This window comes from Malaclemys terrapin, chromosome 11, assembly GCF_027887155.1.
Source record: "Malaclemys terrapin pileata isolate rMalTer1 chromosome 11, rMalTer1.hap1, whole genome shotgun sequence".
NCBI classification, from domain to species: Eukaryota; Metazoa; Chordata; order Testudines; family Emydidae; genus Malaclemys; species Malaclemys terrapin.
Genome location: NC_071515.1, coordinates 75,048,763 through 75,075,808, shown reverse-complemented (window position 1 = coordinate 75,075,808; position 27,046 = coordinate 75,048,763). Strand labels below are relative to the sequence as shown.

General features: G+C 51.3%; 1 protein-coding gene across 9 annotated transcripts in view; it reads left to right on the top strand.

Annotated features, from left to right (window-relative positions):
• The window catches only part of BIN1 (bridging integrator 1), a 159,509-nt gene that overhangs the window by 105,151 nt on the left and 27,312 nt on the right, over positions 1 to 27,046 (top strand). For 2 of the 9 annotated variants that reach the window (XM_054044718.1, XM_054044722.1), the window contains 6 exons: positions 524 to 606; positions 3,644 to 3,688; positions 10,690 to 10,840; positions 17,188 to 17,316; positions 22,524 to 22,634; positions 24,691 to 24,714. In XM_054044718.1, the coding sequence (XP_053900693.1) occupies positions 524 to 606; positions 3,644 to 3,688; positions 10,690 to 10,840; positions 17,188 to 17,316; positions 22,524 to 22,634; positions 24,691 to 24,714 (543 nt within the window). The remainder of the gene's footprint in view (positions 1 to 523; positions 607 to 3,643; positions 3,689 to 10,689; positions 10,841 to 17,187; positions 17,317 to 22,523; positions 22,635 to 24,690; positions 24,715 to 27,046) is intronic. The other 7 variants (XM_054044721.1, XM_054044724.1, XM_054044723.1 and 4 more) reach the window with 4 other exon arrangements.

Here is a 27,046-nt window from a genome sequence, read left to right as displayed (position 1 = left end):
TCTTATTAGAGCTATAGGATCAAATTAATCACTGGCATGGACGGTGCAATACCATTGACATTGATGGAGTGGGATCTCTTAGTGCCAACGGTGACTTTGGCCTGTAATTTTGTTTGTGACGCAGCCGTTTCGTAGTAGTAACCGGTGGCGTGGACAAAGATGAGGTTCGAGGCTTCCGCTGGGCTCATGCAGAGGTCCCTGGTAATATCTGGGAGGGTGGAGAAAGGCAGGAAATAGAAAAGACCTGAGCCGGGTTGTTTCTAAATCAGACACAAAGGCTCCCCAGGGGGTGCTGGTGGCGCTTCACGGTTTGGAACATTAAAGAATGCGCGGATTGCTTTAGTGCTTCCGGATTATGTTCCCGTTAAAAGGGGGTGGCCAAGGAAGGGCCGGAACGAAGGTGGGCCCAGTTTCACCAGCGCTGTGCCTTCTCCTGGGGCGTCATGGTCCTGATGCTGGTTTTTGCCTTGGCTAGCCAGCCCTATTCCCCCACCTGCTTCTTAGGGTTCTCTTCTTTTTACAGTTGAACCAAAACCTCAACGATGTCCTGATGAACCTAGACAAGCAGTACTCGAGCAACGCCTTCCCCATTAAAGCACAGCCGAGGTGAGCAGAGATCGAAGGGGCAGGTGGGAGGCTGCTGAGGAAATGTGTCTGCTACAGGGGAGAGTGAAATGATTTTATCTGCATCCTCTTGATTTCAGTTCTCCTGCCTCACCCTATATGGCTGTCACCTAGTGGCTCTCACTAGATCATTCCACCCCCAAGAGGCAGAACTGACCCACCCAGTGCTGCTCATTGCAGGTCAAGTCGCACAATGGGACACTTCCACTTCCAGATCATCGGCTTCACCCTCATAGACACACATTTAAGACCAAAGCTCCTCTGAGTCACGGACACAAGAGCCCCATGTCCTATCTCCCACAGCCCCCTCTCTGGTCACCAAACCCGAATCTCCAGTTGGCAGACTCTTGTGCGCAATTACCTATTTTGTGCATGAAAATGGCGGTTTTGCCCGAGCGAATCTTGTGGGTACAGTTAGAACCTCACGGGAGTTTGACCTTTGCGTTTAGGGAACATCAGACCCCTGATATGCCCTAGGAGTCTCTGCAAAGTGCTAGCGTCCACAGGAGCCGTTTTTTTTCTCAGCAGAATCTGATCCTCCTTGGTTCTTGAGCCTTTCCAGTTAAGGGGGCGGGAGGGGCGGGCTCTGGCTGAGGCTGTATCTGGCTCCCATCCAAATGCGTGAGTGATGAAGCAATGCGGGCTTCTGGCTTCCAGCTGCTGCTCGTCCCACATGCTGGGTGAGCAGTAATGCAACATAAATGCCAAATCAGCATGTAGGGGGAGTTAGCATGATGTCAGTGATAACTTCAGCCTATGTGCCTTGCTTCAGGACAGCTGTTGAAAGGTTAGAGCAGCTGTGAGGACCCCTGTGGACTCCTATTCCTTCCCCTCCCAGTTTAACCCTTTGTTGCAAACACAAAACCCAGTACCAGTGGGTTTATACAATTCACCAACTTTAAAGGGGAAGATGTTATCCTAAGTTGGGGGCCAAAGTTTACCTGTGTAGACACAAACTTCCATGAAACTTGAGACCAGTAGAAATGTTTCCATCTTCCCCATCTAGCAAACATCCCCCTTCAGACTTCGCAACCCAAAGACTGTGACATTGTCCATGGGGAACCGAAAGAGAAACGGACTCTTCTGCCATCTAACAAATGATGTTATGATCTGAATAGGGCACTACCGTATTAGAACATTTCCTACCCCGTGGCAGATAGGTCCTGTGCTATGTAGCAGACCTTCTTTCCTGCCCCTTCCCTTCCAGAAGAGCACCTGTCCATTGTCCCATAGCAGGCATGAGATCTTTGATGTAGTGAGCACAGAAGTTTGGGGTCTGCTCTTGGCCATAGAGTCCAGTGACCTTGCAAAACCCTATCCTAGCCCCATACCTTGAGAAAGACCCTGCACACCAGAAACGCATTCTCAGCTGGGAGCAGGTGAGATCCGTACAGTTCTAAAGACACCAGGGGTGAAATCCTGGCCACCTTCAGGACAATGGGAGTTTTGTTATTGACTTCAATGGAGCTGTTATTCCACCCCAGCAGTACAGGGTGGTTCTTCCCTGGTCCCTTTCCTCATGCAGCCGGCCCACTGGGATGGGGTCATATGGGTCAGGTCTCCTCTCGTGAACGATGGAGCTCTGATTCCCTCCAGAAGGCACCCAGTCCTGGTTAATCAAAACGATTGGGACGCTCTCCTGAAGTCTGCTCGGATGGACAGCACAAAGCACAAGAGAGGGATAAGGAGGCAGGAGGGCTGCAGCTGATGCTTTAACTTTGGCCCAGTGGAACGCAGTAACGACAACTCAACATGCGTTTGTTTATTTTTATGAATACTTGTGACTCCTGGCCAGCAGCGAGGCCTCCCCAACAAAAGCTTCCAAGAAAATCAAATTTTCCATCAGTGCAATTCTGGCCCAGGCAAATCTCCGGCTTCATCTGTAGGATGTGAGGCAACCCAGCTCCCTCCGCTGTAGCCAAGAGCACCGTGGCTGGCTGGAAGAGCTTATGCCCTTAGGAGGGAAAATGAACACGGAAAACCCTGTATGTGTAGAAACTCACGGGCTTGGCTCCATCTTTCCCCTCCATGCCCAGTTGCCCCAGACATGCCCCACTGACCCACGCCACACATGCTCTGAGTCAGAGCTGTGGAGATCTTTGCAAACAGAAAAGCATTCTCCTTCTCTCTCCTATTGCATTGCTTTTGGACTCTACCGAGGGTCCAGACCTGTCCTGTAATAGAGCCGTTCCACACAGGTACCTAGGGAGGGGGTTGGATGGCGTCAAACAGTTGTTGGGACAATAGATTTTTGCAGATGCCCAATTGCATTTCCTGCCATCTCTCCAGCATCTTGCCGGGGAATCTTGTCCGGTGGGGCTGGGGAAATGCCCCTTCCCTTTCTCATTGCAGATCCTGGCCTGCAATAAGAGCAGATGATTCCCCTCATTTGTATATGCAGGGACAGGGGCTGGAGATGGAGAGAGTGAAAGGAAATGGCTGTAGATGGGTGGAGAGATGGGACGGTTCCCCTGTTATGTCAGTGTGTTGTCTTTGTGAGGAATTCTGCTGTTTGGAGCTGCGCCTGGTGTGATTCCCGTGTGCTTTGAGAGTGTAAATGGAGGGGAGCAGCGTAAGCTGCTTTCAGTGCAGATGGGGAGAATGGAGAACTGGGAGTCAGGATTTCTGGCTTCTAACCCCAGGTCTTCCGCTGGCTTGCTGTAGGACTGTAACTTCTCAACCTCCATTTGTCAACCTGGGAAACGACTATTTATGGATCCCTGCCTGTCTGGCTTTCTACACATCTGCCTCTCTCTGTGCAGATCTGCCCCAGGGTCCCCAGGGGAAATTCACAACTCTTAACACTGCCAGTGCTTGTGCAAGTTCCTGCCATTCACAGGGAGTCCTGTCCTGTGCTCTGCCCCGTAGCACTTAGACTAAATCCAGAAGCTAGGAGAAGGAAGGGCTTGAATACAATCATCCTGTGGCACTAGGTTCACTGGTGCATGGCACCTTAACATTTGCTCTTCCATGGCTGTGTTATCCAGTAATGGAAATCATTGTGTGCCATCCCCACCAGAAAGAAAACTAAACTGTTCTCCAAGCTGAGGAAGAAGATGAGCAGGTACCGGTATGGAGAGCAGCATTATGAGAAGTGTCTGAGTAGAATAACAGCCTGGGGTGGGGGGGAGGGGGTGTTAACTTGGGGACTGGAACGGAGTTCCTTGCATGACTTGGTGTGTTTCTGGCCCTGTGGAATCATTGAAGATTTCTGCATGTCTGACTAATCCTAATCATTTTTTATTCTTGGTTTGAATCCCTGCTCCCTTTCTGGTTGTTGGTCTTCATTTGAGGGTGCTGGGAGGTATTAGTGGCCTGTGACACGCAGGAGGTCAGATTGGATGACCTGGAGGTCCATTCTGGCCTGACACTTAGACTCCATGACTGTTTGAACCCTGAGGTTTTGTCTGGGTTCAGAGTTGCTCTGGTTTAACTAAAAGGGTGATTTGATTAAAAGCTGATTTAAACTGGTGCAACTTTGACTGTTAAAAAGCCCTCATTTTCCCAAGATGGAGCTCTCCTTTCGAATGTGTAAGAGAGAATAAGTTGCTACAACCCTCCTCCTGACTGAACCTGGATTCCCCGTGCTTTGCCCCTTGTGATAACCAATTACATGGATCAGTGCAATGTGGTTATAAAACACTACCATATTGCGCAGGTGCAAATCACAGCACCAGGTAGAAGCAGTGGGGAGTCAAGCCTCTTGCCTTTTAAAAAGCACATGCTTGTAATTTCTGTTTCAATACACAGAGTAGTCCGACCGCCTAGTGGTTGTAGCCGATGGCTACGTGCATGTTGTAACCAAAGTGGAAACACGTAGGAGATTGAGTGTATTTGTAAAGGGAGACTTCAGAGAGGGACTGAATGCACCAGAAGGGGCGGGGGTGGAGAAAATAATAGGTGCATAATTGTGTAGAAGCATTTCCTAGCTTGGGAGTTCCTTAGACTCTGTGCTGACACTTTCTACCAAGACTGGTCAGAAAAAATAATTCTAATCCCAGCTGGCTCCTCGAATGCAGTGCTGTGTAATGGTTAAAACACAGGATCGGGAGCCAGGCCTCTTGGGTTCGAATCCCAGCGCTGCCACGGACTTGCTATGTGCCCTCAGGGTCTCTCTGCCTCAATTTTACCCCTCTGTACCATGGAGATAATAGTACTTCTCACAGGGAAATTGAGGGATTTAATGGATTTTGTAGAAGACACTTTTGAGCTCAGATGAAAGGGGATAAGTGACGACTGTTTTAATGTTGTTAAGTCTTCTTTTTTATTGGGGAACTGAAAGGTTAAGATTCGGGCAAGTTGCGTGTCTATTTTTACTGCTGTCCGGTAATCCTGGCCCCCCAGTAACGGAAACCTCAATAGCTTTACCCAAGTGTTACCCCACGCAATGGCTGTGCCTGCACCAAGTACAGCATCTCCGCACATTTCCCTTCATGGCAGTAACACTGCAACAGTGGGAGCTCTAGTATAGACCAACCACTAGAGTTCTAGCCACAGGGTCATCTTGCTTGGAGCAGGTCCAGATGACCCTGCATTAAAACGCCAGGGCTTTGACTATACTAGGGCTCCCCCCTGGGTGGAGCTGGTGCAGGTGGAATGCTGAGAAATTTGCAGGCACTGGAGCACGTGTTGGGACCAGGCTCTGATCTGCTGCTTGCAGGTTATAGTGGTGCTACTTGTGTCCTTCTACGTCTGGGTGTGTAGTGGTTCCCTTACCATTCCCCAGAGATCAGTGTGCTTTGGTGCTAAAGAATAAATTGCGTTTGGCTAGAAGGCACCATCTGATCCTTAACCCCTCTGCTGAGATGCCACCCCTCTGCCACGTGGGAGTTTGCAGAGGGGCGACTGGGCTGGGAACAAAGAGTGGAACCACTGGTGTCCCCTCCTGTGTAACAGAATTGCTGCAGCACATGGGAGTCCCATTTGCAAATGCTGACATAGGCTGTTCTAAAACAGTCCAGGCTGGGGGGGGGAGGTGGGTGGCCCGAGGGGCTTTGAATCTCAGCAGCACAATAAAGGTGTCTTTGGAGTGTGTTAATTTGCTTGCGTTGATAAATTGTGTAGCCCATTGCTCGACTACGCTTCCGTTCATTTATAAGCTATATTCGAGACCAAAGAGCCAATGTCTGTCAAGTTTCCTGTGATAAACCAATAAGAATATAATACAGGAAAAAGGTTCAACGCGATACCCGTCTCCAAGAAGCTGTCTTGTGAAGCGTTGTTACATACCTTCATTTTGGGGACTAGCATTTCAGGGACTGCTCTGTCAAGGTACTTCCCTAGCTTGTACTAAGACACAGAACAAAAGTATCTTGATTTTGACAAGTTTCCTCTCTGTGTATGCCAAATGCTTGCTTCCGCAAATGCAAGGGGTTATAAGTGAGCAGGGTTATATAAAAAGCATAGGCCCCTTTAGGCTATATAACTGCTATTCTATTACTATTACATGCTTAATACCCACTGATAGATGTACAGTATGGATAATACATATTGGTAATGTGAGATATATATGTTCTAGCCCAGCACATGTGCTAGAGCCAGTCCCTAGTACATGCGTTACACATGGGAGACCAGAACCCCAAAGCAGAGTCAGTCCTTGGCTTAGCATCATTTCCCGGTAACATACTGGAGGGCAGAGGGAAGTGTTTTTCTTGTACCCCTGCTGCAATTGAGCCAGAGTCAAGTGCCCAGTTGGTCAGTAGGGGGCAGGTTACCTGTAGCTTCCCAAAGCAGTGCCTATCCTGGAGTATCTCCAGAGCCACTGAGCTGTCGGTTTAGAGGCAGGGTTTGTTCTGAGTGGGGCTTTGAAGTGATTTCTGGGGATCTGTTCCCTTAGGAGCCCTGAAGGCCCCAGAAGCCCAGCAGCGGGTTTAATTGGTGGTTGCTGGATGAGCTCTAATGCCGCATGCCTCTGAAGCAGCGGGCTTGTTCAGAATGAAGACGCCACCCTGGGCTTGGAAAAGGTTCAGGGTCAGACAAAATTAGCACTGGCATTTTCCTACACAGAGCAGCAAAAAGCTTCAGCTGGCTGTAAATAGCAGTGACTTACTGAGAGCTTTGGTCTGGGGCCTGCTAAACCCACGGCAGGAGGCGTGGAAGGAAATGGGATGGGTCTAAAGGAGGAAGGGGGCAGCTAGATGTGTGGAGCCTCTCGCCTATGGGGCACCAGTTCAGATCCCTGGTAGGGCCTGAAATTAACTGCCCCCTGAAGACTGCGAAGGAGTTGGTTGGTTGCATCAGTTCCTGATGGGGCAGGTGCCCGTACCACAGCTGGTGGCAGTGTCATCAGAGACACCAATGAGTGACTGGGATTGGAGTCTGAAGTCCCCTCTTCCCCAGTCCCTCCAGGCACATGGATGGGGAAGCCGGCACACAGCTGCCTGGGTGGAGTCTATTCTGTACCTAGGGCGTCAGCTGGGCCCTGTGAGATGCATCAGTTTCGGACAAATGACCCACTTCAGGCGTCACGGAGGGGACCTGAGATCTGGTGTCTTTACTCCAATCCATATCAGGATCTTGTTCTTCGCACCCCAAGGAGCGGAGTCTGGGGCTGGGATTCATCCCTTGCTTAATTTTATACTGAGACTCTAAGGGCCAAACTCGCATAATGTTATCCTGGGGGGGAGGGATAGCTCAGTGGTTTGAGCATTGGCCTGCTAAACCCAGGGTTGTGAGTTTAGCCCTTGAGGGTGCTACTTAGGGATCTGGGGCAAAATCCGTACTTGGTCCTGCTAGTGAAGGCTGGAGACTGGACTGGACTTGACTTGATGACCTTTCAGGGTCCCTTCCATTTCTATGAGAGTCCCATATATTGGGACTGAATGTGTCCCTCAGGCCAGTGCTTAATTTGTGCCAACGCTTTCCAAGGCTGAGCCCCAGTACTGCTGGGCCTGGCAGTTGAGAGACCCACCACCGCTCATGAATGTAAAAAAATTGCTTGAGCTCCTTAATTCCTTACAAATTAAGCATTGCCTAAGGCTGTTACAAATGACAGCAGTCCTACCCCTGACCCCCATCTGTACACAGAGCAGTTTTTCCTTCCTTTTTGGAAAATCCAGGCCCAGATGCCAATGGCGCAATGCCACCTGGCCTGTAATTTAGATCCTCATGGGAGTTGAGCAGGATTGAAGCGGCCCCGTATGGCTGCCCGACTGGGGGTTTATTGTTCCCCTGGGTACTCCCCTGCTGGTGGGATTCTCCCTGGCTTTGCTGTCCACATCTGGTGGACTGGAGGAAGCCCTGCGTGTTTGGGCCCCCTAGAACAAGGAGCTTTTATATGTTTCCCAGAGGGGATCCTGGATAGTTGTTTTCCCTCTAGCAATAAAGCTTTTTATAATCAAACGGAAGAATACATAATTTCCCCCCAGTGGTAGGGAATAGGGGTGTGCAATCAATCCCCAACTTTTCCCACAGTTGAATACCCCCCCCCCCCAGTGTCTCTTGGAACACCCCCCTGTAATTACCATATTTCTGGCATAGACAGTCCCAGGCAGCGCCCTGCAACAGGACTGGGATCCCGTGGGTCCCGCAGGACCCGCTGCCATAACAGCGGGAGTAGGTAACATGTACTTTGTTGTGAGCAGGATTGGTTGGGTAATAAAAACCAGAGTGTTGCAATTTGCAGGAAAACACTAAAGCACGAAATGGTTTAAGCAAGATTTGTTTAATTCGTTTAATGGTAAAAATTGTGCCTGAATTCCATTTATAAATATATTAACCAACTTTTTTTATTTATTATTATTTTTTGGTGGCCAGCAGGAATCTGTCTCTCTTGCAGGAGTTATGAGATCTAAGGTTTTTGTGGGTGGGAGTGGGATAAAAATGCAAGAAGCAATGCGTCGGCGGGCGGGAACCGGTATTGCGGGGCAGGACGGGAGCAGGATTAAAAAAAATAGTCCCATGCAAGGTTCTGGTCCCAGGCAATCCCATCCCGTCCCTTCCTTCCTACGTGCGCTACTGCTGAAATCACCAGCAGGGGGCACTGTTGGAGTGGGGAAATTATTCTAGCCTGGGAAGCAAGAGGCTGCGGCCCAGGATTGAAACCCGGGTCTCCTCTGGCGATACCCTGCACTCTCACTGAGTCGCTGGGTCCGCCTAGTGAGGCCAGCCCTTCCTCTGTGCCCTAGAAGTGAGGAATCACAGGACGGGAGGAGGCGGTGTACTTGCTACTGACAGGTGACTAACTAGCTTGCTGCGCACCGCTTATATTGAGGTTGCTGTGACTCTGATTTACAGCAGGAGTTCTCAGCCTCTTCCCTCCTAGCACCTCCTCACTTAGCCACTCCTCAGCTGGGTCCCCCAATCCTTCGCACCGGCTCCCCCACTGCGGTAGCTTAAGGAACATCTGAGGAGGACCCAGTAGGCAAATCCAGTCAAGTTGAAGAGCAGGAGGGTTGGATGCGTGTTTGTGACCCATTCCTGGTTTCCTCCCAACAAGCACCCGCTTCTTCTCCAGGTCCATATGACCCACAGGGTGAGAGCTGTCGGCACAGAAAGCTGTTGGGGTTTTTTGCATCTTGTTGTCATGCTGCTGCTGTGAACGTCCTTAGAAACCTCTGCTCTGCATGAGAGCGTGGAGTGACTGCTTCTTGGGGGTGTCTCTGTGAGGTTGGGGAATGAGGTGGGATCGGGGGCTCAAAGGCTGATGCTTGCTTTGAATGGAAAGGAATCTTTAAGTGCCTCTTGGTTCTTCCCCCACCCTGTCCCAAGACTCTATGCATTTAAGCATGAGACTGTAGTGCATCCTCCGTTGGTGTGAGCTTCTACATTCCACTGTTAGCCAGTGACTACCAGAACATGGACACCATGGGGCATGTCTGTTTCAAGTGGACATACATAGAGGGAGTGCACTGTTGCCCTGTGGGATGGGGACCGAGGTTCTGAGTCCCATCCAATTTTAGACTGGGTTGGGAAGATGGTGGGGAAGATGGTGGGGGTGGGGAGCTGGGAGCCAGTGGGCTGGGGCAGAGACTGAGATTGGACAAGGAGCCCGGAGGAGCCTGGAGCCAGTGGGGATAGGGACTAGGGGTTGGGGGGTGGGGGAGGTGACAGGTAGGATGACAAGCCAGGAAGGGGGAACTGTGACTGAATGGGCAAGGAGCCTGGGACAAGGAGCTAAGGGGGGGAGGGGGACTGGGAAAGGCAAAAAAGACTAGGATTGGAAGCGGGGAATTACCGGGACTGGAAGTTATAGTGGGACACTGGGATGGAGACTGAGTCTGGAGGGGGAGGCTGGGACTGGCTGGGTAAGAAGACTGGGACAAGTCTGAGCAGCCTGAGGTGGGGCAACTGGGATTGGCTGGGTACGGAGAATGGGGCTGGCAACGGATGGGAAACAGACAATACCAGGAGAGGGACAGGTTGGAGGCAACCGGGCAGAAGGGGGTCAAGCTTGGGGAAACGGGCAGCTGAGTGTTGGTCCTGCTTTGAGCAGAACCAGTGTTGGCCCTGCTTTGAGCAGGGGGTTGAACTAGATGACCTCCTGAGGTCCCGTCCAACCCTGATATTCTATGATTCGATGAGTCTTTGTCCTCTAGACCACACTGCCCTCGAGAGCCTGGGACGAGTCTCAGCATTCTTCTGCTGTCAGCAAATATCTGTGACACCTTCTGGCAAAGGGTCTTGTCCCCCTCTCGTGCTGGTCCCCACAGAGGATGACAACCTGCTACTGCTGTCAGTTACTTTGTTAGCTCACATGGCAGAGGTCTGTGTGGGGTAGCCACCTATGTGAGTGTTAATATAATGCCACAGGACAGAATTTCTGTTTTTTCAGTGTGTCTAAGTGCATCCATGTGCATGCAAGGGAGTGACCTAGGTTAATATATCGTGATCTGCATGAGTTCCTGCTGCAGAAAGACAATGCATTGGATTGAGGGTGACTCAGCAAGAAGCTGCTCAGAAGCTTATAAACTCTGCCTGGTACTGGACTGAGGGTCCCTGATTGCAGGTGTGGGCATTGAAGTGGGGAGAGAATTGAGACCACGAGGCCTGGCTGGATCAGTCTGTCTGATCAGAATAATTCATTCGGGGGCTGGTTCTGACTCTCCTTTGTTTTCTCTCCTGCAGCGACAGTGCCCCTGCGAAAGCAAACAAAAGCCCCTCGCCTCCACCCGACGGGACCCCCATCACCAGCCCCGAGATCAAGACCGTCAACCATGAGCTGGAACCGTCCTCGTTGGAAACACCCGGGGCTGGCATCCCTAAATCGCCGTCTCAGGTAGTGTCCTCGCGGTGTTACCCTGGCCCCAGCAATGAGATCCCTGCTGCCAAAGGCTCAGTGGGCCACACAAGACACAAGGCAGGTCTCTGGCTGCTATTGAGCATATGAGATGGTGTCTGCTCTCCATCTTGTGGAACGGCTGGATCCCTGTGTGGCAGGCGCTGCCTGTCTGATAAGATCAGTTGCTCCCTGTCCGTCTCTCTATTGCCGGGAGAAGGCTAACCAAGCCCTGAAATTCCTCTTCAGTGCTGTTAACATGTGTACTCCATAGGTGTATGACCATTCAGTGAGGGTGAAGGTCAGAGTTGAGCTATGAAATTTGTTCTCTACCTCCCCCCCCCACCCCTACATAATTAACCTGTGGAACTCATTGCCGCAGGATATTACTGAAGCCAATAGTTGAGCACTATCCAAAAAAGGATCAGACACTGACGTGGGTAAGGAGAACTTCCACAATTACAGCAAACAGGGTGAACAATCAAGGCAATAAATCCTCGTTCTTCAAGGAGTAGGCCAACTGCTGACTGATGGAGGCCAGGAAGAGGCGTGTCCCTTGCGGGGAATCAAATACCTTCCACTGCAGCGTTTGATGCCGGCCATTGTTGGCGACAGCGTTCCAGACAAGCTGAGCCACTGATCTGAAGAGCGGGGCTTTGTCTGCATGTTATGGTCCCTGCACCATCATTGCTGCACACATTTAATTTAAGCTCATTGGTCTTTTTCCTCACCTGTGAAACCCCAAGTGGTGTTTTTAAAATATGGTGTTGGTTGCCACTTGCAATATCACCATAGCTGGATTCTCACCTGACAGGCTTCATAATTTTTATTCTGGGCTTTAAAGAAAATTAAATCTGTTGCAGCTCTCTACCATCCCCACATAAGAGGGAGTGAAAGGAGGAGGTGGATGGGAAATGCAGAATAAACTTAGCTGGCCAAATTCAGGTGTGGGGCAAGTCCCTGGACCTCAGTAGGTGACTTCAGTAGATTATCTTCCCAATGGAAGAATCCTGGTTCTCAGTGGTTCTGGCCTAATAGCGTCTTAACCGGAGAAAAAATGCCCAATCACTCTTCAGCCAAGATGGCTACAGATCAAAGCTTTCCTGAAGTCCCGGTGAGGTGGAGTCGTGCTTTGGGTCAGGGCCTACGTCCACTTTGGAATAGTCTCTCATTCTGTCTCTCCTTCAGTGTTATTCGTCTCCCTAAAGGGATCTGGATGCTGGGGATGGGGAGATGTTCACAACCTCATGAAAGCCCTTTTTTAGCCCTTTTGAGATGTGTAGGTACCTGGCAGCATTTTCTAAAGCCCTGTGTAGAGGGGTGGACTCACCCCTGCGGCGCCTCCTGCTGGTGACTCTAGGAATTAGCTTGATCCAGCCATCAGAGCGCCCTCTGCAGGCTGGGGATCTGCCTGTCCTCTGGCCCCATGTCCCTCCCGGACCCCGGTGCCCTTGTATCTGGGGTGCTGCCCCCTGGCTGTACACCCCTCAGTACTAGGGTCTCCCCTCCCTGGGGAACCCTCACCCACTATCCCTACCTCGCCTCAGAATAAGGCCACTGCCAGTCACCAACTAGCCCCTGTTCCTTGGGGCAGACTGCAGTATGGGCCACTCATCACAGGCAAGGTTGGGTTTGGACCTGCTGCCTTGGCCTACCCCTGGGCTGCCCTCTGCAACCCCCAGTACCTCTTGGCCTCCTACTAGGCCGCAGCCTGGGGCTATCCAGGCTGGAGCTCCCCAGCTCCTCAGCCTGTCCCAAGCCCTGCTCCACTCAGGTGCCCTGTCTCTAGCTCGCTGCAGCCAGGCCCTTCTCTCCCTGAACGCAGAGAGAGACTCCTGAGCTCTTGGCTCCCAGCCGTCTTGTACAGGCCAGCTGGGGCCTGATTGGGGCGTGGCCTAGCTGTGGCTACTTCCCCAATCAGCCCAGTAGCTTTTCTCTTTGCCCCAGCCCTCTGCAAGGGCTGTTTTAAACCCCTCAGGCAGGAGCAGGGTAATCACCCCACTACACCCTGTTAGAAAACTCGTCTTTCCCCTCCAACCTTCCTCAACTGCTATTGGTCTTGGTTCTGGTTTCTTTTCCATTGCAGGGACCTGTCCGCTCTTCTTGCTGGGCCATCGCCTTGCACCTCCTTGTGCAATTGTTGGCCAGCGATATAGCCCTGGACCCTGAAAATCCCACCTGGGCTCCAGGGAGGGAGTGTGCTGGGTCTCGGCCGTTGGGTTTTTAGACAGGAACCGGGTGTTACTTGGTGGCATTCACCTTGCAGGAGAGCTGGAGAGCAGAGCTGGAGCAATAACAGAACAGCAAAGAAATCTTGAAACAAAACCAACACCTCTGACAGCAGCTAACTCCAGGGCTGTGGGCGGTGAATGTTTAATTCCCTGGAGCAGCAATGGTGTGTGTGTGTGTGTGTGTGTAAAGGGGAAGGACATCACATCGCCCACTCAATCTCTAGTCGTGAACATCCAGAGAAAGAACCATGCCTCGCTCCTCCACAGCCATTGCATTGGAGCATCCATTTAACGATGAGTGGCTCAGTGCCCATTGGCGCGTAGGAGGGGTAAGACCACGGGATCTCCGCCGACAGCTTCAAGGAGAAGATGAGGTCTGGCCGGGCTTGGGGGCAACACAGTGCCAAAAGGGCACAAGCCTCGCCCATTGTCCTGATACACTCACCTTGCCCAGCGATGGCAGCCCGAGTGATCTGGGACGCTCTTGGGGAAGGGCTAGTTCGCTCCCCAGCACCATGGCAGGATGGAATTCCTCCACCTTAAACCACCCTGAGTAACTGTCCCCATCCCTCCCTCCAATGCCTCTCTCCACACGCTACTCAACCTTCTGCTCAGACTGAACTCCGAGTTACAGGCCTGGGTCTGAACTGCCATCTGGCCTCTGGTCTCTCGTCGGCTGTCCCAGAACTCTGGATCGGAACCCGGAGCAGGGGCTGCGTGTGGGATGTGGGACTGAATGTGGAGCCAAACGTTCGGGCTCCCGCCCGTTCTACGAACTACTTCAGAATAACCCACCTCCATTCTCCCTGCAGCACCCCCAGCTCACGGCTACCTATTCAGCTCTTCCCTGGCCAGCTCCCCGCCCACCGTCCTCCTGCGATGGTGCCTTGTCTGCCCCAGTCCTCTCTGAAGTTTGGAGAGGTGCTGAGTTGCTGAGCGGAGAGCAGGTGCGGCCCTCTCTTTCAGCCCATCCTCCACCTCGTTCCACTGAGACAGGGTTTGTTCTCCTCGCTCTTGCAATGCCCTGGGCGCTCCCCTGGCGGGCTGCGTGACCGCAGCAGCAGGGGGGTGGATTGGTCACTGTGAAGCAAGCAGAATACAGTAGTACCCCGTTTAACTAGCCTCTATTATCTGGCTCTCCGTATTAACCAAACCCCCAGCTGCCTGGAGCTGGCAGCGTGAGCCCCAACTGCCCTGGGGATGACAGCGGGAGACTTGCTGCCCATTCTCTGGTTTATCCAGACTTTTGCTTATCCGCTCAGGCCCCGGTTCCTATTGGATCGGGTAACCGGGGTTCTGCTCTTCAGTGTATTTAAATGGCCCGGCAGTAACAGCTGCTGGAACAGACCAAGGTGGGCCTTCATGCAGCTGATGCTGCCACCTGCTGGCAGCCGTTTTTCAGTGCCTGCGTGGTTTACCTGGCTGCTGCCGTGAGGAGTGCGGAAAGGGGCCGTGTGCGGTCAGCGTGACCTTCTGGGTCAGTGCATCAAGCACAAAAGAGGGAGCTGGATCCAGAAGCGGGGAAGGCAGCGAGGGGCTTTACAAGACACTGAAGGGAGGAATGACACTGGGTAGACTTGGATAGGCCACATGGCCTCTTTCTTATCCCCAGAGCATGTAGCCACATGAGTTGGAAGCCACAAAAACTGCACCCTCAGTTATCCGCATTTAATATGAAGCTTTGTATGGGATGAACATGGGTGATGGCAAGTCACTGGGTAAGTGGTGAGTCCTGAGTGGACAGCAACAAGGATGTGAAATACCCCGGCTGTGTCCTCACCCCACCTCCGGGTACACTGATGCTAACAACCAGGGTGGGGTGTGGAAAGCAACAGAGGGGCATATTGAACAGACAGGGAAGGAGGCAAAAGGAGAGACCATTTCCATCAGTGGGTGCTAGGCACCTAAATACCTTAAAGGAGCCATGCCTAACGGAGAAATCCTGTTGGGTTGTGAACTACTCACTGTTTCAGCTCTCAAGCTGTTTCCCAACATCTCTCTCTTCTGAAAAGCTGCCTGTGTCTAGCCTCCTAATGAAGTGATTGCCAGCATGTCTCCACGCTTGTTAATGTGTCTGCGAGGATGATCCTGGACTTCAGAACCAATGGGCCTCATGAAACCACAAGGGCCGGGATTGGACTCTCAGCGACGGTGAAGTCAGTGGAGCTACAATGGACATATGCTGCTACAGCTGAACACGGCCCAAGCTTAGTAGACGGGGCTCGGGGTGTAACTTCCTTTCTGGGCAGCGGAGTCCTTCCAATGGTCTTGTTTGTTTTGAACAATGTCTCATTTTACCAGAAGAGGGGGATATGGGGTCCAGTCTGGGCTGGAACCAGAAGGGTATTCCATTTCCTTCAGCACTGAACCACCGTGTCCTGGGAGCATTCTTTCCATTCAGAATCGAGACACGGGGACAGGGCTCAGTAGATATGCAATGCAGTGTGCGTTGGGCAGCATATGCTGTGGGAGGATTAGCCATTGTATTGCTGTCATTTCCCACACAGCCCCCCGCATGAGTCCATTAGGAGGGTGGGTGTATTGGGGAGGGGCAAACTTCTAAAGGGTCAGTGTTTGGTTCAGGATTAGTACCCCAGAGCCTCTTGTGACAGCAAACTTTGGCTTCACTCTGAGGAGAACAGTCTTTCCTGTGAGACTTCTGGTACCTTCTGCATCGGGCTGGGCTCAGGATACTGCGGGAGTGGCTGTTCCCCTGGCATTCTGGCACTTCTGCTTCCGCGCAGTGAGATCTGGAAGTGAAAGTGCCACTTTCATTATTACTTACCCTCTACCCAGGGGCCTGCAGCCAGCTGCAGTTCAGATGTGTATATGGAATCTTACAGGCACGTTGGCCGGGGCGGATTAACCCTCTAGAAAGTTGGCATTTTCCATGGCTAGCCAAATAAATGTCTGGTAGGGCACACGTTCGTGCATCCGAGGGAGGGCCAGTGCAGCCTAGTGGAGTGAACACAGGCCTGAGAGCCAGGACCTGCTGTGTTCTAATCCCAGATCTGACACTGATAAGCAGTCTGTCCTTTGTCAAGTCACATGCTCTCTGCCTCAGTTTTCCCTGGCTGCAAATGGGGATAATAATAACTTACCTTCTTAGGTAGGATGAGAAGATTAATGTTCATAAAGCTTTTTGCACATAGAAAGTGTTATGGGGGTGCTAAGTGACATTAAAGTTCTGGAGATCTTCACCGCACTATACAGTAGACTCTTTCCCCCCCAGTCTGTCAGCATCTTCTCAACAGGTTCAATTCGAGCTCGCATATCTGGGGGCAAAGGGAAATTCAGACAGTGCCTGAACTGGTTTGCCGTCCCTATCGTGTGTTCCCACAGCATCCAAGGTGTGGCTCATGCAGCACGGAATCAAAGGCTCCCACTGTGAAGTGAGGAAGGATGTCAGATATGGACAGAGGGATGGCCTGACCCCCCTGCCTGCTCCTGGATTTATGCCCCCGTGTCTCTTGTGACTTCAGTGATGTCCCTAGTGTTACACTTTGGTGAAGCTGAGAGCCGACAGGCTCAGGGCGAGCCTGTTCTCACATGTTTCAATAACCCATGCTCAGATCTCAGTCTTGGTTGTGTCATTCTCACGAGGAGCCCCATCTGGTCTCACTTATGTTGCAGTCGATCCACTGAAACCAGTGGAGTGGAACCAGTGGAAGGAGATCAGGATCCAGCCCACTGGTGTCCACGTGTGATTAAAGCCAATCTGCTTTGGCTTCTAACTCCCCTAGGCTCACACCGCACAGGTAGGTATCGGGAGTGGTGGCCAGCGCACTGGACTTCTCTGCTGAAACGTGTGCTGAGTAACCTGTCTGTCACCCCTGGTGGTTCTCTGGAAGGTTGCACATGCTCTAATTACGTATGCATGTCTGAGTGATGCATATTAATTGTGTTACGCTTCTCCTCCACAGAGGGAGACCCGCCCGCTGCTGAAGTGTAACTAATGATGCCAAACCTTCTCTGGAGGCGTGTGGTTGTTCCCCTCCCTCCCTTCCCATGTCTATTTATTTGACCTCTCCTTGTGTCTGTGGTTCTAGTTTGCTAACCTGGTTCCTGTCTCTGGTTTTTTTGGGTGTCGCCGTGTGCTCGCTCGCTTGCATGCAGTTGCGGAAAGGCCCTCCGGTGCCGCCACCTCCAAAGCACACCCCCTCCAAGGAGATCAAGCACGAGAACATCATCAGTCTGTTTGATGACAATTTTGTCCCCGAGATAAGCGTGACCACCCCCTCGCAGGTTAGCCGCTCTGCCCTGCCTTATCTCTGTCTGCTCCCTGCCCCTGGCACTGTCCCCTGCTTAGAGGTGTCACGCCACGAAACCTGGTCAGGAGGTAGGGCGAGAGGGGCCAGCTGCCACTGCGTGGTCGGGCTGAAATTGCCAATGGGATACCGCACCCGTCGCCTCTGAGCAGCTGGTCAGTTTGAAGCCAGCCGTGATCGGTGCGGCCCGGAAGCCAGGGCTGTGTTACGGCTGTTCTCGTGGCCTGTGTAGAATGAAGAGGGAGGACTTTGTGGGGCGCCTGGTGAAGGGGTCACAAAGCTATCACTGCACTTGTGTCCACTGAGCAGGCGAAGAGCGGCCGGGCCTAGACATGGTTCCCACCAGGCCTGGGTGAGGCACTCATTGCTCTGCTCTGTACGCTCCCAGGGCCTGCTAATCAGAGGCTAGAACAGGTCCAACTGAAGGTTGATATGGGCACTCAGCGCTTCTGAAAATCAGGCTCCTGCGGCTTTGAAATGCCACTTCTCTGTATGGAACGGGAGTGTCTCAGGAACCCAGTGGAGTGGGCAAGAAACCACCTACAGGGCAGGGCTGTGGATCAAGGACTTCAGTCTCCAGAGACCTCAGCCAGCACCTTTTGCCGCAATCAGCTCTCTGTAACAGCATTATCTCTGTTTGAGTGGTGCTGGGCATCTGGCTGGCGTGAGGCTGGTGGCTCTTAATCAGCCCTCGGTCTCTGCAGCGAAAATCCTGAAGATCAAACGCAATTTCAAAGGGAAAAGATTCCTCTTCTCCCTCTCTTCTTTAATGTGGTTTGCAGCTGGAGAAGGGGGCTGGGGAAGTGGGCGGGCTATTCGGTATTACATCCCTGGGTACTACTCCCTGTGCCGATGAGAGCCTGACCAGTTTTCTGGCTTAATTATGAGACTCGCGCTGTCTTATGTTCCATTTTTTTAATTCATCCCTTAAAGACCCAGGTGACACCTCTAACAATGCTGCTCTGTAACTGTCCTCCTCGCTTTTCCTTCTGTAACCCAAATTCAGTGGCCTGTGGCTTTCCAGCTTCCACCCGACTGTGGAGAAACAAGGCACCCAGGGTTGGGAGAAAAGAAAGCTAGGCCTCAAGTTACATTCAGATACCGTGGGGGCTGGTTGAACTCCTAGAGTGCAGGGATGATGTGGACAGCAATAGTGTCCGAGTACTCCGCATCAAACAGGCAGGGGTGGGTTACCATTAAAGGGGGTCCGTGCTCATTCTGACCAAAGGACCCCCAACGAACAAAATCCCACCCTTCAAAACAAAATCTTCCCTTCTTTGCTAAAGCTCTCAAAGTAGGGTTGCCGATTTTGGTTGGACGTATTCCTGGAGATTTCATCACATGACATAATCTTTCATGAAAGATTGATCTTTAATTCCTGGAGACTCCAGGCCAATCCGGGAGGGTTGGCAACCTTATCTCAAAGCATTTTAGGCTCCCAGCCCTGACACTGCTACTATATTCTTTAGGCAACATTTAGCTGACAGCTGCCTGATGGACACTTGCCTTTGTTTTTAGTGAGGACATTTTGCATGAAAACGTGGCTGTGCCATGCTCATGCCATCACAGACAGAGGCATCCCCTTTCGGGGGAGGCGGGGAATAAGAAATAGGTGCAGGCGTGTCCTTCAACATAAGTTCCTGTATTGACACCGATGTCCAACATACTATTAAACCAAGGTAGGGAAGCAGACTATTAAAGTCTCTGGGCTAAATTGTCCCCAAACAAAGGGCCAGATTCCGAACTGGGTTACTCCAAGGTAAATCTGGAGTGACTCCATTCAGTTCATTGGATTTGCACCCATGCGACTGAGCTCAGAATCTGGCCCAGAATAGTAGGGGTTGGGTGATTCTTTTTTTTTTTTTTTTTTTTTTTTTTTTTTTTTGGCACTTCCTGCGGTTTGTTGCTTCTGCGGAGCTCTTCATGTAGCATGACCCCCTGTCATCTCCACCAGACCGAGCACCATGGGGTCAATGCAGGCAATATGGGGTCTGCTTTCCCTCTGAACCTACTGGCCTTCGTCAGTGTACTCAGACCCTTGATTGATTAATTATTGGAATGTCCATTTCTGTGGGGGCTTCTGTAAGCTGGAAACCCTAGTGAATGGCTGGGATCTTAAAGAAAATACTAAGTTTTCTAGCTTTCAAAGCAAACTGCCAGCAGGACATGAGAAGGTTCTAATAAAGTCCATTGTCCTGCCTGGGAAGGAGACTGTCTAGAAGCCATTAGAGATTGCTTTGTGGATCTGTGCATTGGAGTGAAATCCTGGCCCCATTAAAATCAATGGGAGTTTTGCCATTGACTTTAGTAGGGACAGGATTTCCCCCATTATCTCTGCTTGGGGTGAAAGGCAGCAGTGACCAGGGCATGACTGGATACAGCACTGGACCTTTCCCCCAATTTTGGTACATTTTACAAATATTATGCAGGGTCCATTAGTCTTTGTTTAACTTTAACTTTAAGTATTAAAGGTTTGCAGGCAGAGAGATGGGCCCAGACCTTTGGGCATCCTAAATTCATGGGCTCCTAACTCACCCCAAGGCAAAGGGCCCGATACCCAGATCCATATTTTGTGGTCGGAGCCCACCTCAGTGTCCTTGTTGGATACTGCAGGCATCACAGCTAGGGGTGAGGTTCTGCTTTGGCTTAGTCAGGGCATCCCGCTTCAGCAGCCAAGCTGAGGGAAAATCACGGGTTGGACTGATCTTAGCAGAGCCTTGTAAGTGTGCACAACACTTTCCAAACACTTAGTAAAGAGGAGGTCCCTTCTCCAAGGAGCTTAAACTAATTTGGATGCCCTATGTGGGGTAATGGCTATGGTGCATGAAAGTGCGAGGACCCTGTTTGTGGGGAGATCCCCAAAGAGGTGGGTTTTAGGGTGTATGTGCAGGAAGAGTGGAGAGAGTGCTTAGTTCCGAGGGAGCGGGAGGCTGTTCCTGGGAAGGGTAGCGGCATGAAAGGAGACAAAGGGAGCAGTTGGGAAGGAGTATCTGGAGGACCGTAAGGAACAAGTGGACAGTAGGGAGGAGACGAGAGCACGCACAAAAGCAAGCGTGTAATCATGCAGAGCTTTGGAGGTCAACAGCTGCAGCATCTCCGTGCTGTCCTCAATACAGAACAGTCCTCCGGCTCCAGTTACATTCATATCTGGACACTCTAACGAGCGTTCTATGTATATTTACATCACAGGAGAAAGCCATGGGCCACTGAGCAATTCTTTCTCCCTCTGCATGCCTGGGTAGCTTGTAGCATGTCCGTGTAACCGATCGCTGTGTCTGTTACATTGTTCGTATCATGTGTGAACACCTGCGTTTATCCAGGGATTCCTGCACACGGCGGTTCAGTGCGCACGACCCAGGATGGGACCCGCTGTGTCATCCTAAAGGACATGATCTCTGAGATGGGACTCTTGTTTCTAGAACAGACACCACTGGGGCACCCAGTGTCCGTTAATGTTCAGTGTATTCCCCAGGGCCATTTCAATGTGCAGTCGGGGCCCTGATAAGATAGGTATTGGGGGTGACTTAGGCAAAGGGCAGGAAGCCCTAATCCATGGTGCATGTAACTCTTGAACAGCAGGTAAGATTCCAGCGTAGCCAGAGCCGTTGATCTCTGAGCACCCCCATGGGAAGTGGAACCTCTGTGAAGACCTTGCTCTACTGGAGAATTGTCTAGGAACTACTATAGAATTATCCAGTAGGATATAGAGGCTGGTGCTGGTTAGTGTTTAACACTTTGGGTTGGGGACCTGGACGTCTGCCGGCCACACTCCTTCCTGTGAGTGCTAATCGGTGAACCACAAGCCCATAAGAAGGGAAGAGCTATAAAGAGAAGTGGAAGTGGGAGTAAAGTGCATTGAGGTGGAAAGTAACAAGGGTGTGGATCTCCTGTATCGCACTTTCTGTTCACTGTAGCGGTTTTGCTGCAAAATGCTAAACTTTGTGGTCGTCTTTGGCCTGGGTGGACCAATGAATTCATGTCCTAACTTGATACTGAAGCTTGTCGCTGGGTAATCTGATGTGTTTAGTAAGTACTAGGAGCATTTTCACTGTTGGATTTTGCGGGAGTTGGGGCGGAACAACAGAAAACAACCTTGGGTGGAACTGGAAATATAGTAGAAATTATAGGGCCAGCGCGCTTGGGGAAATCCATGGAAAGCACGAAGCTCATAGAGCAGAATTGTTTCTTCTCAAAGGAAGAGCTAGACAGAAAGGGGGCATCTCATAATGGCCCTGCAGGAAACTAAAAATGAATGGCATTCGCTCAGGACTGAATGTTAATGACCAGTTCCCCTTATGTGATGGTTGCCACGTCGGCTGCATTAAAGGCAGTTCATGAATGCCCTGATAGTGCCACCTGCTTGTGTATTAGCAGAGTGAGTTCCGTTCTCTCTGGCTCAGAAGGCAGCGGTGACATCTCTTGAATCTGGGTGTGTCTTGGAAAATACAAAGCACATTAGTCCTGGTGTGTGTCTGAGAAGTGGATCCCCAGTGTGGGCAGCACCGGAGCTTGCACTGATAGGTGTGGAATTTGGTGGCCGTCAAGAACCATGGGGTAGATGTGAACTCTCACCTATGATTCATGTGACTGTGGGTGGTGTTTGGAGTCTGAAGAGGGGTAACAGATCAGCAAACTTTAGGGATTAGGCTTGGGTCTCCATTGGAGGTACCTTCCAGGATCGTGTGCCTTTCCCTCCCGAGCTCCAGGTCCTGAGTAACTGGTGTAGATACGACGGGTGAGCTAAATGCCGGTTGGCCGCACAGCAGATGGTGGCGGCTCCTGAGGAGGATGGGAAATTAATCCTGAGCTGTGAGCACCATGTAGCTGATGGTGATGCAGAAAAGCTGCAAAGGACAGTTGGGAATAGATGAGAAACCTTTCCAAGCTGACCGGTGCAATGGCAATTCGGCCATATAAGACCACCCTGTCCTGTCCGAGCCATTCAGACAAGTAGGAAAACTGACAAGGTTTGAGTTCTTGGTTTGCATGCATTCCTTGGTGCGCTGTACGTGCTCACAGGCATCATGCAATCTGGGGCACAGGCATGGAGGCATCCGTGGTTATCATGCCCAACATGTGCCTTCTGCATCTGCACCCTGAGCCCTGGATATCAAGTGCCATATACCGTCTATCTCCGATATCTGTCTAATGCTCACACTGCTTTTCTTCCTTACTGCTGCCAAGTTTGATGCCCCTGGGCCCTTCCAGGAGGGAGCCAGCCTGTTGGATCTGGATTTTGATCCCATTAAACCAGATGCCAGCCCTGTGGGGAAGACACCCACACCTGCCACTCAGGTTTGTTACTATTCCCCATTCCCTCTTCCACGAGTACGTGAACCGTTACCGACTGCGGAGTCAGCCTATGCCTTCAGTGCATATTTCCATATTGACTGAGCTCTCAAGGAGTGTGCACATGCCCCCACACATCCGTGAGCTCTCTCGGACGCTCGTGTGCATGAGTCAGGTGAGCGTGCGCCTGGCTTTGCACATGCAGCAATCTCATCTGCACAGAGAATGGGGATGTTTGCGGGATTTGGCCTAGGAAACTCAGTCAATGTGCATCACAAGGTTAGCATGGACCATGTCCCACATGGATTTAGTGTTGCCCTGATTGTATTGCTGGGAAACCCACCCTTAGTGCTGGGCTCCTCCCAGCAAATGACTCGGTTTGGTTAGTGGTGGGAGCAGAGCGATTTTTAAGAATCAAAGTGTGAACAATCTGCGGTTCCATTAGATAGGACAGAACTTTGGACTTACAGACAAGCCGTCAATGTCCGGATTATGGGAGGGATTTTCCAAAGCGCTCCGCGCTGGCCTATCTTTGCAGCTACCGACGTTGCAGGGAGTTGATCCTTGGCATCGGTGGGGGGCTGAACACCAAGCAGAGTTCTGGAAACCATCCCCCCCGACCCCCCCCCCACACACACACACGTCACTGCAGTCATGGAAATGAGCATGATCAGCCCAATGCTTCCAAAGGTTTTAAATGGAGAAAACCGTATGCCACTAGTCCTTGCATTTTCTCAGTGGCGAGATGATGACCAGTAGTACCATCGGCCATTGATGTTTGAGGGATGTGGGACTTAGAGCAGTGGTTTTCAAACTGCGGGTGGGGACCCAGGACTGGGTCACAGAATGTAAGGCACTGGGGCGTGGTGGCTCCAGTCAGCACCTCCGACCGGTTTGTTAAAAGTCCCGTTGGTGATGCTGCCCGGCTAAGGCAGGCTAGTCCCTACCTATTCTGACACCGCGCTGTGCCCCGGATGTGGCCAGCAGTAGGTCTGGCTCTTAGGCGGGGGGACTACAGGGCTTTGCGCACTGCTCCCACCCTGAGCACTGTCTCTGCACTCTCATTGGCCAGTTCTTGGCTAATGGGAGCGGGGGGCGTTGCCTGCGGGCAAGAGCTGCGCGGAGCTGCTTGCGTGCCTCCACCTAGGAGCCGGACCTGCTGCTGGCTGCTTCCGGGGTGTGGTCCGTGGTGCCAGGACAGGCAGGAAACTTGCCTTAGCATCCCTGCCGTGCCGCTGACCGGGAGCTGCCCAAGGTAAGCCTGCGCCCCAACCCCACACCACAATTGCCTGCCCCAGCCCAGAGCGCCCCCCCTCCCCCCCAAAACCCGGCCTGATCCCTTTCCTGCACCACAAATCCCTCATCCCCGGTCCCAGCCCAGAGCCTGCACCCACCCCCCAGCCCAGAGCCCTGACTTCCTCCCGCATCCCAACTCTTTGCCCCAGCCCTGAGCCCTTCCCACACCCCAAACCCCTCATCCCCAGCTCCGTTTGATTGCGGGCATCAACAATTTTCTTCAACTCAGTCACGAGAAAAAAAAGTTTGCAAATGCGTACAGAACTGTATGGCAGGTAGGCGTATCCGCACTAGCTTTAATAGAGCTTGCCTGGGTAACAGTGAACCGAGGACTGTGTGGATTTTGGCATGGTCTAGCCACCCCAGTACAAGTCTGCTGGGGGCTCTGGGTATGTACTCAGGTTGCTAACCCAAAGCTGGGGTCTGTGCAACTGCATCTTCACTGCTATTGTTACCTATGCGGGCTAGAATAAAGGTAGCACGGGTGTATCAACGCCCGCTGCCATTGCACCTTCGCTTGCAGTGCTGATGTACTAGTGCCAAAGGTGAGGCTGTGCTTAGTCTAATGCCGTGCTTCAAATCCAACGTGCGACGCAGGCAGGTCTCAATCATTTGGCAATTGTTAAGAAAAATGTCAAAGTGTAGAGGCGAGTGCAGTGGAATGAGTGTGTCTGCCTCGCTCCGAACGATATTTGTATTGCTTCCGTTGGCGGAAATAATCCAGTATAAACCTGTTTTTGTTCTTGTTGCTCTTTGACACGCTTAGTCTTTACCTTGGGATTTATGGGAGGTAAGAATTTTATACAGCTTCCGTTTTGGTAAACTCTTACTGTCTACCTTGGCATGTGTTGGCACCGTCTTCTTCCTCTCTCTCCCTCCCTGCCATGCTAGAATTGCTCCCTGTGCCTCGAACCTGCTTTCACCTTCTGGTCTGTGGATCGGCCTAAAAAGGCGGCCCTGCGTTCTGGCACTGCACCTAGCACTCCTAGCAGAATGCACTGTCGCCTGTGCCGTTAGCTCTCCTCTCTTTCCCTTGGTGTTTTGCATCGCCTGAAGCTAACCCTACCACTGCCGCACAGTCATATTTGTTCCTTTCCTCTCCAGATCTCCAAGCCTCTCTGTCCTCTCTCCCTTTCATTGTGCAACCTGCATGCCTCTCAACTGCCCCTAAATTTACCTCCCTTCTGAATGCAAATTTGGGATATCTGCCGGGCTTTGCTGCTCGTGGTCGATCACTCTTAGCAGAAATGCCGAATCGAGAAACGCAACCTCTTTGTTTCTGCTCAAGAAATGAATGTCTTCCTTTGTGTTAAAGGGCCAGCCCCTCTGCTGGTATAAAATCAAAGGAAGGAAGCTGATTGACACCAGGGGACAATCTGGCCCAAGGTTCCTATATGGCTATCGAGCTGTCCCCACTATGCATGCCCTGGGCATGTTGAGAAGGATGCTTCCCCGATGTTTTTTTACTGGCTGTTGATGTTGATCTTTGCTTCCCCTCTTTGTGCATTGTCTGTCTGTCTTTGTTTAAAAAAAAAAAGTCTGTGTCTTCACAGGGAAAGACTTCAAGCCTTAAAAGTGGACAACCCTGGTTGCGGATGTCTGCCTACTGCGTGGCAGTGCAGCCGGTCCCTTTGAGAAGGGTTTGCTCTCATGTGCCCATCATGGTCTGGCATGAGACCGCTGAGTGTTCCTTCCCCAGATGAACGAGTGCTTGTTATTCCCCGGAGCTGTGGTTTCTTGGCTATCTTTGGGTAGCAGAGTGAAAAAACGATGTATATTCTTTCCCTTTTGTGTCCTCCCCGACAGTGGTGGGGGGGTCTCCAATCACTAGGCTCAGGTGGAGTTGGAAACCACGCTTCTCCTTTGCTTATACACAAGGAGATATATTGGCCCACCTGTGTTCTTGCTATTGAACAGAGCGTAACTGGGGAGAAGCAGTTTGAATAAAGTGAGGATTGGCCCAAACTGTGACCCCTCCCCCCAAACTCCTAATCTGCTTTGAGTTTGGAAAAGCTTTAACTTTGAAATAAAACAATTTTTTTTTCATTGTTGCTACCTTTTGGTTTTCTGCTTCCGGTTGGAAGCAGGAAGGGCTGAAACCCTCTGCAAAAGTCATTATTCCTGGCCTGGCTGGAGTAGGAAGTTATTAGTGTCACAGTAACACCTGGGAACCCCAATCAGGGATCAGAACCCCATTGTGCCAGGTGCTGTAAACACAAGTAACAATGAGCAGAGTCCCTTGCATCAGAGAGTTCCCAGCCTCGGCAATGTACCCGCTATCTCATGAGACCCTATTTCCATGAGATTTCAGAGTCGAGAGCTGGGTTCCTGTCATTGGAACAAGCACCTGGAATCCGATCCTCAAGTCTAGCTGAGCGGGAGTGAAAGTTGTTTTAAGCCACCTTTCTGCTCCCCTTATCCTGGGAGCTGGCTTGACCCCACCATAACTGAGAGCAACCTCAGAACTATAAAGAGTCTGGTGGCACCTTAAAGACTAACAGATTTATTTGGGCATAAGCTTTCGTGAGTATAAACCTCACTTCTTCGGATGCATAGAGTGAAAGCTACAGATGCAGGCATTATATACAGACACATGGAGAGCAGGGAGTTACTTCACAAGTGGTTAACCAGTGTTGACAAGGCCAATTCAATCAGGGTGGATGTAGTCCACTCCCAATAATAGATGAGGAGGTGTCAATTCCAGGAGAGGAAAAGCTGCTTCTGTAGTGAGCCAGCCACTCCCAATCCCTATTCAAGCCCAGATTAATGGTGTTGAATTTGCAAATGAATTTTAGTTCTGCTGTTTCTCTTTGAAGTCTGTTTCTGAAGTTTTTTTGTTCAATGACAGTGACTTTTAAATCTGTGATAGAATGACCAGGGAGATTGAAGTGTTCACTTACTGGCTTGTGTATGTTACCATTCCTGATGTCCGATTTGTGTCCATTTATTCTTTTGCGGAGGGACTGTCCGGTTTGGCCAATGTACATGGCAGAGGGGCATTGCTGGCACATGATGGCATATATGACATTAGTGGATGTGCAGGTGAATGAGCCCCTGATGGTGTGGCTGATGTGGTTGGGTCCTCTGATGCTGTTGCCAGAGTAGACATGGGGACAGAGTAG